Here is a 16763-nt window from a genome sequence, read left to right as displayed (position 1 = left end):
GCTGGTTGGTTCCCAGCTTTGTGTTCCTAACATCCATTTTCTCTTTCATTTCCTCTGGCGGGGCCAACGGCAGGCCACTGGAAATGTCCTGCCATGTTCTTGATCTTCTGCACTCAGTCCCCTTCAAAGAGGCTGGCTTTCCATCCCTCTACACATTTTCAGCTTTCCCCTCACCCTGTCCTCACATCCTCATTCTCCCCCCATGACCCCCCACCATCACTTCATGGTCTCCTGGATCTCATCTACCCCCTCTGACTTGACCCATGGATGTTGTGTCCAGATATGACTTCTCCAACCTTTCTGTCAACAATTATTTATTGAGCACCCACCATATATGGAATGGGACACTAAATCGTCCACTAATTAGCTCAGAAACACTGCTCACTTCTCGGTTTATTTCAATGTATAATAATGGGACATTGTTGTTGGGCACTGACCGAGGGACATGAATGACATCATCTTTGCCCTCAAGAAACACACCAGCTGATAATGAGAAAGACTACAATCATAACATGTTGTAATAAGCACTATACTAGTGGCATGAACAAAATGCCACAGAACAATACTTAAGCATGTTTTCACATTGTGATTTTTGCCATTTTATAGGATTCACGTTGTGATTCCCAACTTTGCCCTTTGTTTAGCTCTATCTCCATTCTCTCTGACGAGAGATATTCTTGCCTACAAATTAAGTAGCAATAGTCAATCTAAAACTCTGTGTTGATCTGATAGCCTCCTCTAAGAAAATCTGACTACTGTGATCCACAGCAAAAATAATCCCATATCACCCCCATGACACTCTTACATGTTTTAACTACTTGTGAATAATATCTAATCTGCCCAACAAGATTGCCAAAAAAAAAAAAAAATCACTGGACAATAAATCCAGTGATTTGGCCCATGTTTAATTTCATCCATCCTTCCTTCACAGGGCTGAGCAGTTGTATGCATCCTATTACCCAGTCCCTGGTTGCCAAATAAACAAAGGTATATATGAATGAAAGTATTATCATCCAAGGTCTATAAACATACTAGCCTGAACCTAAGCTAAAAGGCCAAATGTCCGAGTCACCATTAATGGGACAAATCAATCATGTACCCCCTGATATGAGGCACTGAGAAGGATGCAACATCATTTCTGTGGTATTCTTACCAAAAAAAAAAATGCATAGCCTAATTTTAATCAATAAGAAACAGCACACAACACTAAAGTGAAAGACTTTCTATAAAATGACTAGCCAGTGCTCTTCACAAGTATCAAGGTTATACAAACAAAGACTGTGGAACTAACTACTCCAGATTAAAAGACTTTAAAAGGACATGACAATTAAATACAGGAAGTAATCCTGGGTTGGGTCCTGGACCCAGAAAAATGATATTAGTGAGACAATTGGCAAAATTTGAATAAGGTCTGTAGGTTGTAATATTACATCAGTGTCAATTTCCTGGTTGTCATCATTGTAGTGAGCTTATTTGCAGAATCTAGGTGCAGCGTCTGTGGGAATTCTTTGTACTACTTGTGTAAGATTTTTGTAAGACTGAAATTATTTAAAAATTAAAAATTTTTTTTAAGTCTTAGTCATTGGTAGAGGGCCAGTATTGAGATACTTTGAAGACCTACTTGCCAATGCTTCTTAGCTATTAATTCAGTTCTGACCGGGATCTTCCATCATTCTCAGCTATTTTGTAAATCAATCAAGCAGAATGGTTTTCCCTATACTGTTATTTTGAGTAAATGGTCAGAAATCACATTTATTAAGCACAACAGTACCATATAATGTTTTAGTGTTAGACGCACTTGGGCATGTGACCAAAACAGGGCCCTAAGTGTCCACTCCCTGCCACCTCACCACTTCCACCCTCACCCCCACCCCGATGTCACCACCAAAACACTGACCATGTAGCAAGCCCAACCTTAGCTCTTTGGGCAAGTTTATGAGGACTTAGATATTGCTACTCCTAAACAGGGTTTTAACTTGATCACAGGATGGGTTTGGATTTGGTTTGTTTTTACAGCATCAAGTACCTCCTCTCAACACAATGAGGTCTTGAAAGAAAGCTCTCAAAGCCCGTGATTGATTTTACTCAGGAATCTTCAATGGAGCAGTCGTACAGACTGAGGAGAGTATTAGAAGACCCAGACACCACTTACAGACCCTGGAACTTCAGATTGTCATCTAACCTGAGGAAATCTCAGTTTCCTCATCAACAAAATGGGAACAAATAGCATCTATCCTACCTCACAGGGTTGTTTTAAGAATCATCTGAGAGAATGTTGGTTATATATTATGATAGGGTAAGAAATGTCCATTTCCTAGGGATAGAGAAACTGAGGCAGATATTCCTGGCAACAAACACAGAGATTGAGTCCAGAACCCACAACTTTTCATTTCTACTCTAGGTCTCTACTCACTAGATCAAAAATGCCTCACTCAGAAAATACACAAGTAACTTCACTTCCAAAGGCTAAACAAAATCCCCTGGAGAAAAATTCCTCATACATGAGCCTGCTCAAACTTTAAGTTCAAGCTCATATTCATCAGATGTAACAGGAGGCATATTGGGATAATATTAATTAATTTTATTCCACCATGAAGTGAGAACCTCCAAACAGCCTTTAGTTCTCTCCCCGAGTAATGATCTTGTGTTCCCTCAAGTGCTATATAAAGGCACTATCAGGCTGAAGCCCATTAGGTGCACGGAGAGATGCAAAGTAAGCAGGAAGACTTAAAGGGATACTATTGATGTGAACATCATCTTTTTATTAAATCCTCTTCTCTAAAATACCAGTACCAAATTGCATTCCTGACTTTAAAGTACCTTTAAAAAATGAAATGCGTATTTCTCACTTCCAGTGTTATAGTAATTAGAGGGTCTGCTCTCTACATGGTCTCAGTAACAGAAATAAAGGATTAGATTGTTCTAGGTAGGGGGAAAAAACATCAGATAGATAACAACAGTAATCACCTTTTCATCAACAGTTCCCTCCAGGGGATGTGAATGTTGTAACAAATTTAGAAAGTTCTATATCTTTGATTCTCCTATCTTTGGGCTAGGACTTAGGAAATTAGGTGACATTTCTGAAGCATTTGGTGAGGGTGCTTTACTGAGCTGAGAACAAAGGAAACTAGTCAGATCATTTTCATCTTAATGACTCTAATTTCTTTTATATTAAATTTTGAGTAGTGATACTTATTTAACAAAAGTAACAACAAAATGATAGATGTGCTGACTGCTCACACAGCTCTTGCAATTCCAGAGGTCACAAAAAAAGGAGACCTTTGTTCCTAATAGGCATCAGGAGGGGGTGTTTAGAAATGATGATTTAGAAGTCAAGCTCTCTGTAATATTCTGTACAGAATTTTAATTGGGATTCTCTTTTGGGGGATCTAATTGCTTACTCTTCTAATCTTTTAATAAGGTTACCATTTAAAGCTACATTCATTGCAAACACCCCTTTCTTCAACTGGATCTGAGAAAAAGCAAGGGAGATATATATACATATATATCTCCCCCTCTTTGATCAAGTAGTAGTTGAAAGTGCAGCCGTAACTGCAGCCAAAGGAGGCATTATGCTTCCAGTAAAATCTCAAGGGTAAGTATTGCAATCAACAGTAGTAGCTGTTGGACAGGGGGATTCAACCAGTTCGCATGAAAGTTGGAGATCAAGCTCTTCTCCCAGAAGATGGAGGCACCAACATAGGTGCCTAGACAAGGATTATTTCTTCTTCAGAGAAGGTGATATTCTTGTAAAGTATATAGACTAAAATAAATCACTATTGAAATGGCATCTACTGAAGTTCTGAACTCTTTCATCATGTAAATAATTTCCATGTTTCTCTTTTATAATAAACTAATAATATATCCAAACTAGAAATAAATTATTTTTAATATAAATATATATTACATACGATGGTTTTTTTTTTTTATTCCATACTATGTTATATTCCTATATTCCTGTGTAGGAATATGTCAAGGGGCAGCACAGAATAATGGTAGAAGTAAAGAGGATAGGACAGCGGTTCTCAACCTGTGGGTCATGACCCCTTTGGGGGTTGAACGACCCTTTCACAGGGGTTGCCTAAGACCATCGGAAAACAAAGATACTTACATTACGATTCATAACAGTAGCAAAATTACAGTTATAGAGTAGCAACGAAAATAATTGTATGGTTGGGGGTCACCACAACATGAGGAACTGTATTAAGGGGCCGCGGCATTAGGAAGGTTGAGAACCGCTGGGATAGGAGGTCCTGGAGTCAGGTTGCCAGGGGTCAAAACCTAGCTCCTCAGTAGCTGTGAGGCCTTAGGTACATTTCTTAACCTTATTACTAAACCTCAGTTTCCTCATCTGTAAACTGGGGAGAATATGAACACCTACCTCATGAGGTAGTCATGAGGATTAAATAAGCTATTTCAGGGAAAGCACTCAGAACAATGTCTGGCACATACATGTGGGCCATTGTTATGAGAAAAAGGGGGATAAAGATGTAACATCAAGGCGTTTGGACCCCCAGGACAGCCAGCTTCTTCCTCCTATGCCTCCTCTTGGCTTCCTTCTTTCACCATAAGACATTTGCCTCCACAGCACTGTCCATTCCTCTCTCTCAAACTTCTCTCACTTAACCTCTCTGGGTTGATCTTTCTCAACTGAAAAGTGAAAGACTTCGACTTGATCATCTTTAAATTCCCTTGGAGTTCTTTCTTGTTTTTTTAAAGGATGTAAATTCTGAACCTGTTGAAAGATACTATGAGCAAGGTGAGACAAGGTGCTCAGGCAATGCTAAGATACAGTACCCTGCTCACACTGGCTATACCAACTGATAAAGATGAGAACATCTACTACCCCCAACAGGAGAAAAGGAAGATCAAGCTATACTAGTAAAAATAGAATCGATCAACACTAGACATCCTCAGATAAATCTTCCCATGGGAGTTTGCCTTCTTTAGATAATTCTTCATTCTTGGTTCCCCTTCAGAACCTCAAGCTAGACTAAAAAATTAGGGGGGCTTTAGTAATTTAGTTACGTTGACTTACAAGTTTTTCAAATTCAAAGGTAGGCTGTCATTGAGAATTTCAGGACTACAAACAACTATACAGATTTCAAATGATAGTGTAGATTGGTCAGACATGTTTTTATTAACATGGAAGCTCACATTTCATCAGTCAGAGCAACTCATAACTCCATGAATCCAATATCTAAGTCAAAGTAATAGAACAGATGAAGTAAAGAGGTAAAGAATGACAGCAAGAGAAGGTTGTATCCCCTTAGCAGAATCAAACAGGAACCAACCATATTGGCTTTTTCACACATGTGAGCATGCAGGAATATTAAATGTTGGAGGTTTATGCCATATATCCTAGAAACAGTCCACATATAGATTAGGCAAAACATCCCAAAAGTGGGTTAGGTTGTTACTTTCATTCTCTCACAACTGAGAACAAATGCCCAGGCGAGCACTTAAATATTTGAAGCAGGAGAGAAGTAGAAGCCCTTTCTGTCCCAGGCTACCAGAGAGCACAAAGGACCCATCTGTGGGTTTCTTTGCTTGATCCTGTCTTTTGTTTGTTTGGTTTGTTATTTTAACGAGCAATCTAATTCATGAGGACCTGCAAAGGCTGGATTGTCAAAGCAGATATTCTCAGACACTTAAAAACAGCCTGTTGCCTCAGCGGCCTCTTGGATCTCCTAACCCAAGCCACATGGCAATGCCCAGTCTCTGGGCCTGTGCTCTCATGGAAGCCAGGGATGCTGACCACACTTAGCGGGAGTTCAGAATCTTCAGGCCAGCTCAGTTGAGTGTTGTGCCTAATAAGAAATCTGCTTTAATTTGGACATATCCCCTTGGCTGTTAAACTGGTACCTGGAACAAGGAATACCAGCCTCAACATGCAGCCCCCCTATGGCCTCAGCCCCTCGTTCCTACTCAAGTACAGCAGCCAACTCCAAAGGCAGTTCCCTGAGTGCCACCCTCTCCAGGTGTAGCCAAGGGAGGGAGTTAGCCAAGCACTTCCCCAGCCATTTTCCCTTCCAGTTGAGCCAGAAGCCAGAAGCCCCCCCATTCTCCACACAGAGCCCCTCCCATAGTCCAAGCAAGCTTCAGTCCCCACATTGGGCCCAGGCCCACATGGGGATACATGCACACAGACAGCAGAGGGCTGGGGGAAAGGCTCTCCAGTAGCTACTCCCCCACTAGGAAGAGTGTCCGAACCCAGAAAAACAAGACAAGCTAGGGGGGAAAAGGAAAGAAAAAAAAAGGGGTGGGGAGAACTATGATGGTTTTGCCCTCATGGTAAGACAGGTCAGCCAAGACATACCTTTTGACTAGGGTCGCACAGCTGTCCGTTCTTGGGACTGCCAACAAGGTGGATGGTCTTCTCCATCGCCCCAGGGGCCTTGAGCAAGTGTTGCTTTGGTTTATTTCAGGAGATGCTATTGGAAACATAAGACAAAGTGCCTGGAGGGCACTATAAAAAAAAATAGAAGAAGAAATACAGGAGACTTGATCATCCAACAGGAATTTATATGTTTGTAAACAGGGGCGAGGGGGGAGGGAAATATACTGTGAGGTATCCTTCTTTCTTCCGTGAGCGCGGCCTCAGGTGGTTCTGTCACTGCTGAGTCCATGACTTTTCTGCGTATATTCCATTCCTGCATTTGGAAATTGCTCTTCACCAGGAGGAAACTGAGGAAAGCACCAGCCACCACAAAAACAGTGGCTATGCTGACGGAGAGGAGGAGCTCAGGAAACGCTGCTGCTCAGGGCCCAGGTGCTGCAGGGAGGCCACACACAGCAGCCCCAGGCTTGTCGGGAACTGCTGACATGTTCTCACAAGCGGGGAGGGAGGTGGAAAGGTCAGGGAGGAGAACTGGGGAAGGGGTCTGCCATGGGGAGCCACACACTCGGTGGAAGACGGAAAGTGCAGTCATCTCCCATCGAGGAAAGCCTCCTGACTAGGTCTCCTTGAATCAATTCTCTCCCCAGTGGCTTTCTTCTAAACAGGATATTACTTCAGTTTCTTTGATTTCCCTTCATTCTCCTCCCTCTCTCTCTCTCTCTCTCCCCCAAAAAAGTTTCTAATAATAGTTAGAATATATAAATAATAATTTATTTAATGTTATTGGTTCTTTGTTTCAAACCCAATATTCCTCCTCTCTTCATTTTGCCAATAAATAGGAAAACTGAGGAAATCAACTCTGCTCATGTCAAAAAGATCCCCACCTCCCCCAAAAAGAGATCATTCACCTAATTCCCATTTCTATGGAAAATAAATAGTACAACACGATGCCATCTCTCTGAAGGACTGTTATTCTGTTCTTTTGTTCTGTTTTGTTTCAGTAGTTTGTGCTTCTGCTGTACATACGCAAACTAGAGGGAAAGGGGGAAGGGGTGCATGGAAGGTGAGGGAAAAGCAAGGATGAAGGGAACACCTACAGTTGTCTTTCATTAAAAAAAATATATCAGAACCAGAACAATGACCAAAGTCAGAGGGTGATGGCTAATTGCCCAGAGAGTCTGTTCGTGTGTTTAGCAACTGCCCTTTTTGTCTGCTGTGGGCGAACCCCGGCCACTGCGGCGTCCTCGGCAGGGGCGAGGCTCTTCCAAATCGTCCTCATCAAAGCCGTGGAAAGTTGAGGTGTCACTTTCTGATGTGGAACCGAATAAGTCCTCCGTGGTGCGTGCTGCGGCCGCTGCCTCCTTCTCCTTCCTGCCTTCTCCTCCCAAATGAGCTGACATGTATGATGAATATATCAGCACATGGGTTAAGCAACAGACAGCATTATTAATATTCTTATCACATTATTACAGTGTTATTCTTCAGAGCAAGATCATAAACCATTCCACACCAAAAGAGATTAACTGGGTGCATCACCTGGTGACAGGGACTTGGGGTAAAGGGACAAAGCCAACATTTCCAGGGAAAAGGATTCCTCCCTCCCTGAAAAGGCATTATCTCCTCATAATATACACGTCCACAGCTTTGACAGTGAAAGAGTCACCCCCAGAACTTTCTCTCGTCTCTTCTGGATGCACACATACACATGCACATTCACTCAACCCTGCCCCTGACAACGCATTTCCTTGGTGGTTTTCAAGTCTGGTTGGTATTTCTTCCATTGGTGTTTCTCTGTACAATGTTTGTCCTTCACTTTGACAGTCAGCTTTACAAAGGTATTACTGTCAGATAACCCGTTCAAGGTGGTTAAGCCTCCATTCATTTTATTTTTATTTTTACCCGTTTCTAATCCCGTTCTTTCAGTACCCTTTCAATTCCACCCTTACACCATGTAGTTCATTTGCACTGAAAGCAAACAGAGGTTGGAAAGTCTGACAAGTGGTAGGTAATCAGAGTCTTTCGTTTTCTTTAAGCACTGGAGGACATTTCTGTGATCTGCACCCACATATGTGTGCATACACATACATGCGTGTGCACACGCATGCACGTGCACACACACACACGCCAGCCACTCAACATGCCCAGGTCTCAGTTATCCCAAGAAGTCCAAAGTTGTTAAATCTAACTCAGAGTACTAAGGAAGTGGGAAATGGGGGTTAAAAGCCTAATAAAATACAGTATCCTGAAATTTGTAAAACTCGGGTTTAAATTTTTTACCTTCTAAATGGGTCCCAGGACTGCCCCAAATGAGGTCATGACGTGCCATTTATGGTGTCAATATCATTTTCTCCCAGGAAACAGAGGTGGTCGGGTAGATGGAAAAGGAAAGATCGCTCTTCCAAGTAAGGACTCCAGGGAGGCCCTAGAGACGTATTCGCCCACCTGCCTTAACAAGCACATCCCATGGGCTAATGCCACTTGTTTATTCCCAAGGTATCAACTATTTCAGGAACATCAGGGTCAGACCTTGACTAAATTATCCACCAAAATTAATCCTTGGCTAATGCAAGAAGAACACCTACACTGGTATAAAATAGCCCCCTGAATCACATAGCAGACAGATCCTGGGAAGAAAACGATGAGTAACAGCTATGAAGAGAGAGGCTATGGATAGAAAACACCAACTGACCACTGCTGGTCCCGCATGGATGGATCAGAGTCAGGTATCCCCATCTTTTGTAGAAAAGGAAGAGGGAAAGTTACAGCTGCCTGCAGTGAGAATTCTGAAGCTGCCCTGTCTAACGTATGCCACACCCACAGAAGTCCAGTATCATTCTGCCTAGAATATCACTCTGCCACGTGACTTTGTTTCTCGTGGCAGAGATTTTATCTGACCATTCACTTTTTAAAAAACACTGAATTGCATTTCATTTGTTTCATTTTCTTTGTAAATATCTAAAACCCAGGGTCCCCTTATCACATGGACCCTCTTTTCTAAGCTAGCACCAACAGAGTAAGAAGTTCAACATCTGCATCATGTTTGGAGAGGAAATGAATTGGCAGAATTGCACAGATGGGCCACCCTGTCAGGGTCCTTAAGCATTAAATGTTGAGAATTGTGTGCAATGGAAACCAGTCCTTTTTCAATTACTGACTTGCTACTCAGGTCCGTCTTGAACCCTAAACAACCCAAAAGCCAAATATAAAAGGACTAAAGCTAAGGTTTGCGGACAAAGCAAAGGAATAGCTGAGTTGCTACAGTAAACCCAGGTGTGGTCATCTCAGTCCTTCTCTTGGAACTCAGGGTAGAAAAGACACTGGGGAGAAGTGTGGAAAGCAGCAATGACTCCTTGCTGTTGGAACCAACCACCCAATTGAACTGTATTTCACCTACTAGGCAGCAACTGATAAGACTAAAGATGAGTCTGAAATCTCTCTTTGGCCTCGTTATGACATAAAACAGTATGAAAAACAGGTACTACCAACCAACCTCAACCAGCCAAACGTAATGGTTTGGTTAGAGCTGAAAAACAAAATAGCAGCTTAACAAAACTTGAAAACCTGAACTCATTTTAAGAATAAAAGCACAAGATCAAAGTCCTTTTTTGTTATTTTAGTCTTTGGATAGGTTAAAGATGAAAATTTCAAAACATGCCCAGTCAGCTCCAGATTAGCTCTAAGAACGCCTGCCTTTTGTCTCCTTGATCTATCGGGGTCTCTCTGGTCTGTTCTATATGAGAAAATGGGATGAGAGGCCAATGGACATGGTATTTATGCAACTACTCAGGAGCCCAGGGGTTTCTGACTCCCACAACTCAAGGTGTGGCTGCTCCCCCAATATTCATGTCTCCACGCTCTTCCGGTTTGCCCCAGGCACGTACACAGAACAAACATCTTTTTGTTACATGTGCATCACCAGATACAAGGAAGCATGTTGCCTGTGTCTCCAGGTGTTTCCACACTATCTCACTATCGTCCACAACAACACACACAAAGAAATATCCACTTCATGGAGAGACCAAACACGAGTCAAAAACTTCTCCCTTCCCTTTTCCCTGGATCCCAGGGCATAACTTTTGGTTCTTATGACCCAAAGAAGAAAAACGTCCAATGACTGGAAAACTCCTCTCCATCTGAAATCACCACCACCACCACCACCAGTTCTCCGGTCCACCCTTCAACCCCGACACAAGATGGCAGAGGAATGCGAGTGGAAGAGGTCCTGGTCTACAGGCACAGATGCAAGAAGGGGCCACACTCACCAGAGCGTCCACAGTCTGCACAGGACACAAGCTCTTCAGGCCGCCCACTCTTCTTATTCATGTTAGAGCCCCCCAAGCAGAAGTCGCAGTAGTTATTGGGAATGACTGTCCCATCCGGTCCTTTCTGGGCTGTAGAAACATATTTTTAGAAATCCAATGTTAGGTTGAGATGAATTCGTACTGGCCCTTCTCCTACAGCGTGGCAGAATTGGCTCCAGCAAGCATTTGAAATCTAGAATCTAAGGTTTTTGTTACAACCAAGTTGTTAACTCGGGCTGCTTTCTTTTTGACCTTCTTCGGTTCAACAGTATGAACATCTTGCAAGGCATGCAGAGCTTAGTTTGATTTTTGCAGCATTTCCCAGCTCTGTGCTTTTATAGAAACAACCCTACTCCTCTGATTATGTCCCTGGATGACCAAAGCATCCAGCCTACAAGTCAAGTGAACTTCTCTCATCCCTGAACAACCAGCCCTCAGGGCCAAGGCGCCGAACACCCGATGGCAGTTATAAACGGTAGTATGACTAGAGAGAGGACAGTCAATGCTTAGGCCTTGTGCTTGAGAAAGAGTTCTTATTTAGGAGATATTCCTCCTGTGCCTGAAAAGGAAAACAAAGAAGCATTCACTGATGGGTGCTCATTTCCAGAAAGGCCACTGAAGATGCTCTTGGGGACTTGGATGCACATCTTGGCAGGTACACAGGTGTCCATGCTTGTTCAGACGCATCTCCCTAAAGTCCAGACTCGCGGTCATGGAAAGCGCACTCAGGACTAGTAATCAGCAGACCCCAAGTGCCTAGAATCAGACTGGACACTTAGCTGAGCCTCACGCCAGAGACTGACTGAAAAGTGAATTAGTGAGCATGTCTTGAGGCGTAAGACCTTCATAAGCCACCCATGATGAAAGTCCTATACAAAGGAAAGGCAAAGAAAAATTTGGGGACATGATCTTAAAAACAAAATCTTGTGAGAACAGCACATGTCCTTGAGCAATAAAATCATTCACAGTTTCTAGGGGCTGGGCGTAAAGCCTTGGACAGGTTCTTTGTCTGGGGAAAAAACACCTCCATTTTCCTGTTTTTCTATCCCTGTTGTGGACATTTCTTTGTCACATTAGCATTCCCCCTGTTTGTGACTAAGAAGAAAAATCTCTCCATTTATGGGACCAGCCTAAACCACGGGGGTATCTTCCACCTCGCTATACCCAATGTCTGCTGCTATCTTTCATTATTCACTGGCTCACATTAATCAGGGTCCCGTAGGGTACAAATCTGTAAAAGGAAACAGATATGTGAGCAGAAATACCATCCAGACAGTAAGTGATAAACGGATTCACCCACTTTAATATGATTCCCTCTGGTCTTCACTTCCTCCATGCCTCCGCTTTGCCTCCAGGAATAGAAAAACTTACCTGGTAAAGGCAGAAGACAAAAGCTTGCAGAATTACATTATAGAGGGTTAATCCATTTATCAGTTGCTATTTGAATTGTTTAATCAGTTTCTAAGTCATTGATTTTCATCTTCAGGGAGGCAGACAAATCTCTGCAAGGAAAGTGTTGGCTGTTTGGGGGGCAGGCAGAGGAGCTGGCCATACCCCGTGGCCTGTGGAGTGTGGGTTTTTCTTCATCAGTCACTGCATCTCAAAGATATCTGCATGTCACACACAATGCTTTTCCAAATAATTTGTACTGAAAACTCAGTACTTCCGCAAAAATTTTACTCTGCCTATAAAATATTCATTACCCAAATCCATAGAAGGAAGTCCCTTTCTTCTTTCTCAATTGCCATCTTAACTACTTTTAGAACTCTCTTAAGAAAACCCAAGCACATCATGAGGCAAATAAACTCAGGGTTTCCTCATTAAGAGGCTATCATGGCAATCAATCAAAAAGTGAACATTAAGAAGTGGGGAATATTAAATTTAGGAGCTGAGTGTAAACCAAAGCTAAGTTTCATGATTGATATGAACTAGATCTAAAATGTGGATATGCCAGACACAGCTTAGGTAGCTTCCTGCATGAAACCAAAGAATCCCATGTACATCATCTCACTAAAACTCTCAGAAGACCCCATCTCATCATTTGTCTCTCTCCTGTTCTATTAGGGACTTATTATGTCAGATTTTTCTCCCTTTTCAACCAAAGAATCTGGTTTTCTCCAACCCACTAAATCCCTTGTGATTTGTGAGGATGAAGAAGTAGAATATAGAATGTAGGAACTCCCAGGGAATTCTGCTCCTGTGTACAGTTTTGCCACCAAGAGACCATTGGTAGAACATCCCATTGAATCAGGGACTCCAATACTGCAAGAAATGAAAAATTCTGAAATGATCTAGTAGAGCAAAGCAGATATTGATGGAGAAATTGATCTTATGTAAAAAGACCAAAGGAACAGAATTTAATCTGATGAACAGAAGTTTATGAGGAGACTGAATCGGAGCAGGGTCCCCACATTATTTGTATTAGTTGTTGGCTACACAAAGTGCCTGGCCAAAGGGGTGAAGAAGGTGCTAAAATCTTGTAGATTCCTGGGTGTGCACTTGTGACATGCCGGGAGTGGGCGGGGGGATGGGGGGAAGGTGCTTGGAGGGGGGGGTCAGTTTTAGGAGCAATGACCCAATATAGGAAGTGATAGTGAACAGTTATACTTCATTTCCAGTGAAATCCTTTTAGCTTCAGTTCCTACTCTCTTCTCATGATAATGAGCTCAAAGCTTTCTTCCATCTTGGTAAAATGGCATGAGATAGACTAATCAATAGCCTTTGCATCTGGTTCTCATACACGTTTTGGTATTTAGGATTGGTTTCAGGGTGAGAGTTCCCCCATGGCACACTCCTAATTCCCCAGCCAGAAATGGCCAGTCAGGATTTGGGGAGGGTGCTTTGCTGCCATCACATCCACGATGCTTCTCTTGTCCATATCTGCGTATATCTCCCTCACCTCCCCATGTGAAATGATCTACTCCTTCCGGTCAGGGGTCACATCTAACTCATCTTTGGAACACCTACATACCCTCCACACAGGAAATGGTTAATAACAATGTGGGATGAGTGGCTCAGATAAGGATGGCAGGGATGTAAGCAAGCAGCACAGCGATACCCCTGGGACCCCTTCCTGGCGGGCACAGAACGCTGTGTTTGCGTTCCCTGGGGCAGAGTTATTGGTTGCTCTGAACATCATTCACTGCCTGGTTTATTTCCCTCGTCCTCAGAGAGCAGAGCTGGTCCACGTCCAAATGGATTGGTCAGTCATCTGGCCTGGTGTCATGTCTAACTCCCGGAGTACACGAGAGTGGGTGGCTGAGGGCCCTGGGCTGCTGGAAGAATGACACGGTGCCCCTACTATGGAAGGAGAAACATCACCCTCTCTACAAACACACAAGAAAAGTATGTAAGACTACGCTTCGTTGTCTCCTGAGAAGGGGACAGCAGGCTGCACCTACCCACTCAGCCGCCCACTTCTTGAACTGCTTTCTGAGAAGAAAAAGCAGCAGACATTTATTTCATTACACTACAAAACTGTGACGGATCTTACACTGGATGCTTTACATACGTTACTTCATTGATTCTTACAAAACTTTTGTGAAATAGGGATTACTTGACAGATGAAGTAACTAAGGTCCAAAGTGATTAAGGGGCTGGCTCCAGGTCCCAGTTCCAGAAGTGCAGGAGGCAAGCTCCACCTCCAGGTGGTCTGTGTCTCCAGGGACTCTCAGCCCATAATGACACTTCTCTGTCTCTGGGAAGTCCAGAGGCAAACACTCTCTGGCCATACCTTGTATATGCAATATTTCATAAATCTCTTTAGAGCTTGATTCACCTAATACGTTATGTAGGAAGTCCAAGGCAATCAAAATTATTGAGATTGGCCTGATAAAAGCGGCAATTCCCTTTGAACTGAAATTTAATGTCCCTACCATAGTGACCCATCCCAGGTGACCCTGTTTATTGTCATCTACTCTGTGAAACACTTCTCCAGAGAATTCCAGAGGCTCATGGAGGTATTTTTTTAAGGAAAGCTCACACCATGGCTTTATTGGCCTATGGCCTGACCCAGCCTTGAGCAATTTCCTGGTACCGTATATGAGATCATTATAAAAAGGATTTTACTATAAATAGGAAGCTCGCCCAGACCTCGCAAGTGGGATTTAAATAGAGATTCTGCTCCTGCTTATGGGAAATTGAGTCCCGCTTTATAGAATAAGATGATGGGAGGGCCAAAGCCTGAGTGGTATCTTGGTGGCAGTGCCCACAATGATGGATTTGGTTTTCTGTTGATTAATGTTCATGGGCTGAGATCATATAAGAGATACAAGGAAGCTGCTGAGAAAATAAAGTGAGCCTTAAGAGTTTAGGGATTTACCTGGCGGAGATAACCCTAAAAAGCTCAAAGGAAAAAAAAATGGAAATCAGAAATGAAGTTCATGAAAAAGCGCAAAAAAAAAGATAATAGTAACAGAAGGTGGAAGGGAGCATTCCTATAATCAAACCAAGAAAAAGGAAAGCTAAGCCCCAAACAGTCCCATCGCCACACTCAGTCAAGGGTGGCCAGTCATTCTGGAAAGTGCACGCTACAGGATTTTTTACTTCAATGAGGCCACATGTCTATGACAAACAAGGACCGAAATCCTCCATAAAACTACCACCCAGACAGGGCTGCCTTTCTCCTTTTCAGTCTGATCTCTGCTGCGATGTGCCTACCACTCGTGAAAAGAATGAGCGGCAGGGACAGTCTGACCACCAGCAACAGCCCCTCATCTGCATCTTCAGAGACCAGTGCTTTGTCCCAAGTGTCCTAGCAAAACAGGAAGCGAGCCAGAAGTTTAGGCTCCTCCATGGCACATCCACAAAAGCGTGACTTCACATCCTGAGCAGACGGTTCACACCGCCTGCCAGGGCCTGGTGTGTACAAACACGTGGCCATGCTGTGTCCGCCACCTAGCCCTAACCCAGCCCCAGTCCAGCAGTGGTTTTCCCAGGGCCTGCTGGCTGGGGTGTGCAGCCCTTGGGGAGCCTGGGGGCAGTGAGAAGAGCCCTCCAGGAGATGTGCCTCTCCTCGCCCTTCTCCCTTGTCCCCCCACCACCCTCCATGGCTGACAGTTCCCATCCCTCCACAGGTCTGACATGTTTCCATGGCAACTGGAATCGTGGGCTCCAGCAGCCTCTGGTCTTGCCACCTGTTATTACTTCATCTCTCAAGTGTAAAGCATCCTAGCCCGGTGCACTTGGCTGTGCAGAGCATAGCTTCACAGATGGAGCAAAAAAAAAGGGGACAGGAAAAGAGGGAAAGCAGAAAGGCAGCCCCAGGCTGGCCACACAGGACACACTAGACAGGCCAGGCTAGAGGAGGACGCTTTGGAGACAGGGAGGGTGAAGAGGGAGGGTGTGAGCCAACGTGCCTTCCCTTCAGAATCAGGCGCGCAGGCCTCAGCTGGAGGCCACTGCCACATCCTGCTACCTTCTACCCAACCTTTAATGAGGGATGTGGGCGGGGGAGGGGGAGGCAGCGGAAGGCAGCTATGAAGAGATCCGTTTAGGGCCCACGTGGAGTACAGCGAGGAGAGGGTTAAAGTGGCGAGATAAAGACTGTGAGGAAGGCTGGACCAGAGGGCAAACAGAGCCTCGGAGCCTGGATAAATGGCCTTAATTCTCATGCTCTTGCTCACTCTAGTCCTTACGTGTTTACTCATATAAATTATCCCCAAGGCCTGACACCTTTTTTCATTGCTTCCCTAGAACGGATGAAAAAATAAATCCCACAGATCCAAGGAATAAAAATGTTGGGACTCCATTCAGGCTGCTTCTTCTTGGCCACCTAATAGCAACTCGGGCCCTGCCCCCGGGCTCCAGGAGGAAGACAAACGATGCCTTCCTTCCTGGATGCGGAAAGGCAGGGGGATCGGGGAGCTGGGCGGGGAAATGGACATCAGGGTCCACGCAGCACATGGCTGTCAGGCCATCAGAGTCCTCGGTGGCAGAGCATTCGGCCTTTCGCATCAGCCATTTTGCCAGCTGTCACGGAGGACAATGTGGATGTATGATAAGCAGGGGAGGACCGCTGACGCAGAATGATTCCAGGCACCACTGAGATTAGTCTGCCTGGAGAAGGAAAGGCTGTTTTAATGTCTTTGAGTTTATGGATGGAGCTAAATCGCCACACTCCG

General features: G+C 44.0%; 1 protein-coding gene across 5 annotated transcripts in view; it reads right to left on the bottom strand.

The window, feature by feature from the left end:
* Positions 1-16763, bottom strand: part of DPF3 (double PHD fingers 3) — a 300997-nt gene that overhangs the window by 54642 nt on the left and 229592 nt on the right. For 3 of the 5 annotated variants that reach the window (XM_019640433.1, XM_019640436.1, XM_019640432.1), the window contains exon 8: positions 10603-10731. In XM_019640433.1, coding sequence (XP_019495978.1) covers positions 10603-10731 — 129 coding nt within the window. Of the gene's footprint in view, positions 1-6319; positions 6435-6508; positions 7734-10602; positions 10732-16763 lie in introns of those variants that run through there. The other 2 variants (XM_019640435.1, XM_019640434.1) reach the window with 2 other exon arrangements.

The sequence above is a fragment of the Hipposideros armiger genome, unplaced genomic scaffold, assembly GCF_001890085.2.
Source record: "Hipposideros armiger isolate ML-2016 unplaced genomic scaffold, ASM189008v1 scaffold_49, whole genome shotgun sequence".
Classification (NCBI taxonomy): Eukaryota; Metazoa; Chordata; class Mammalia; order Chiroptera; family Hipposideridae; genus Hipposideros; species Hipposideros armiger.
Note: the sequence above shows the minus strand (reverse complement) of the source record. Positions and strands in the feature narration are given on the sequence as shown.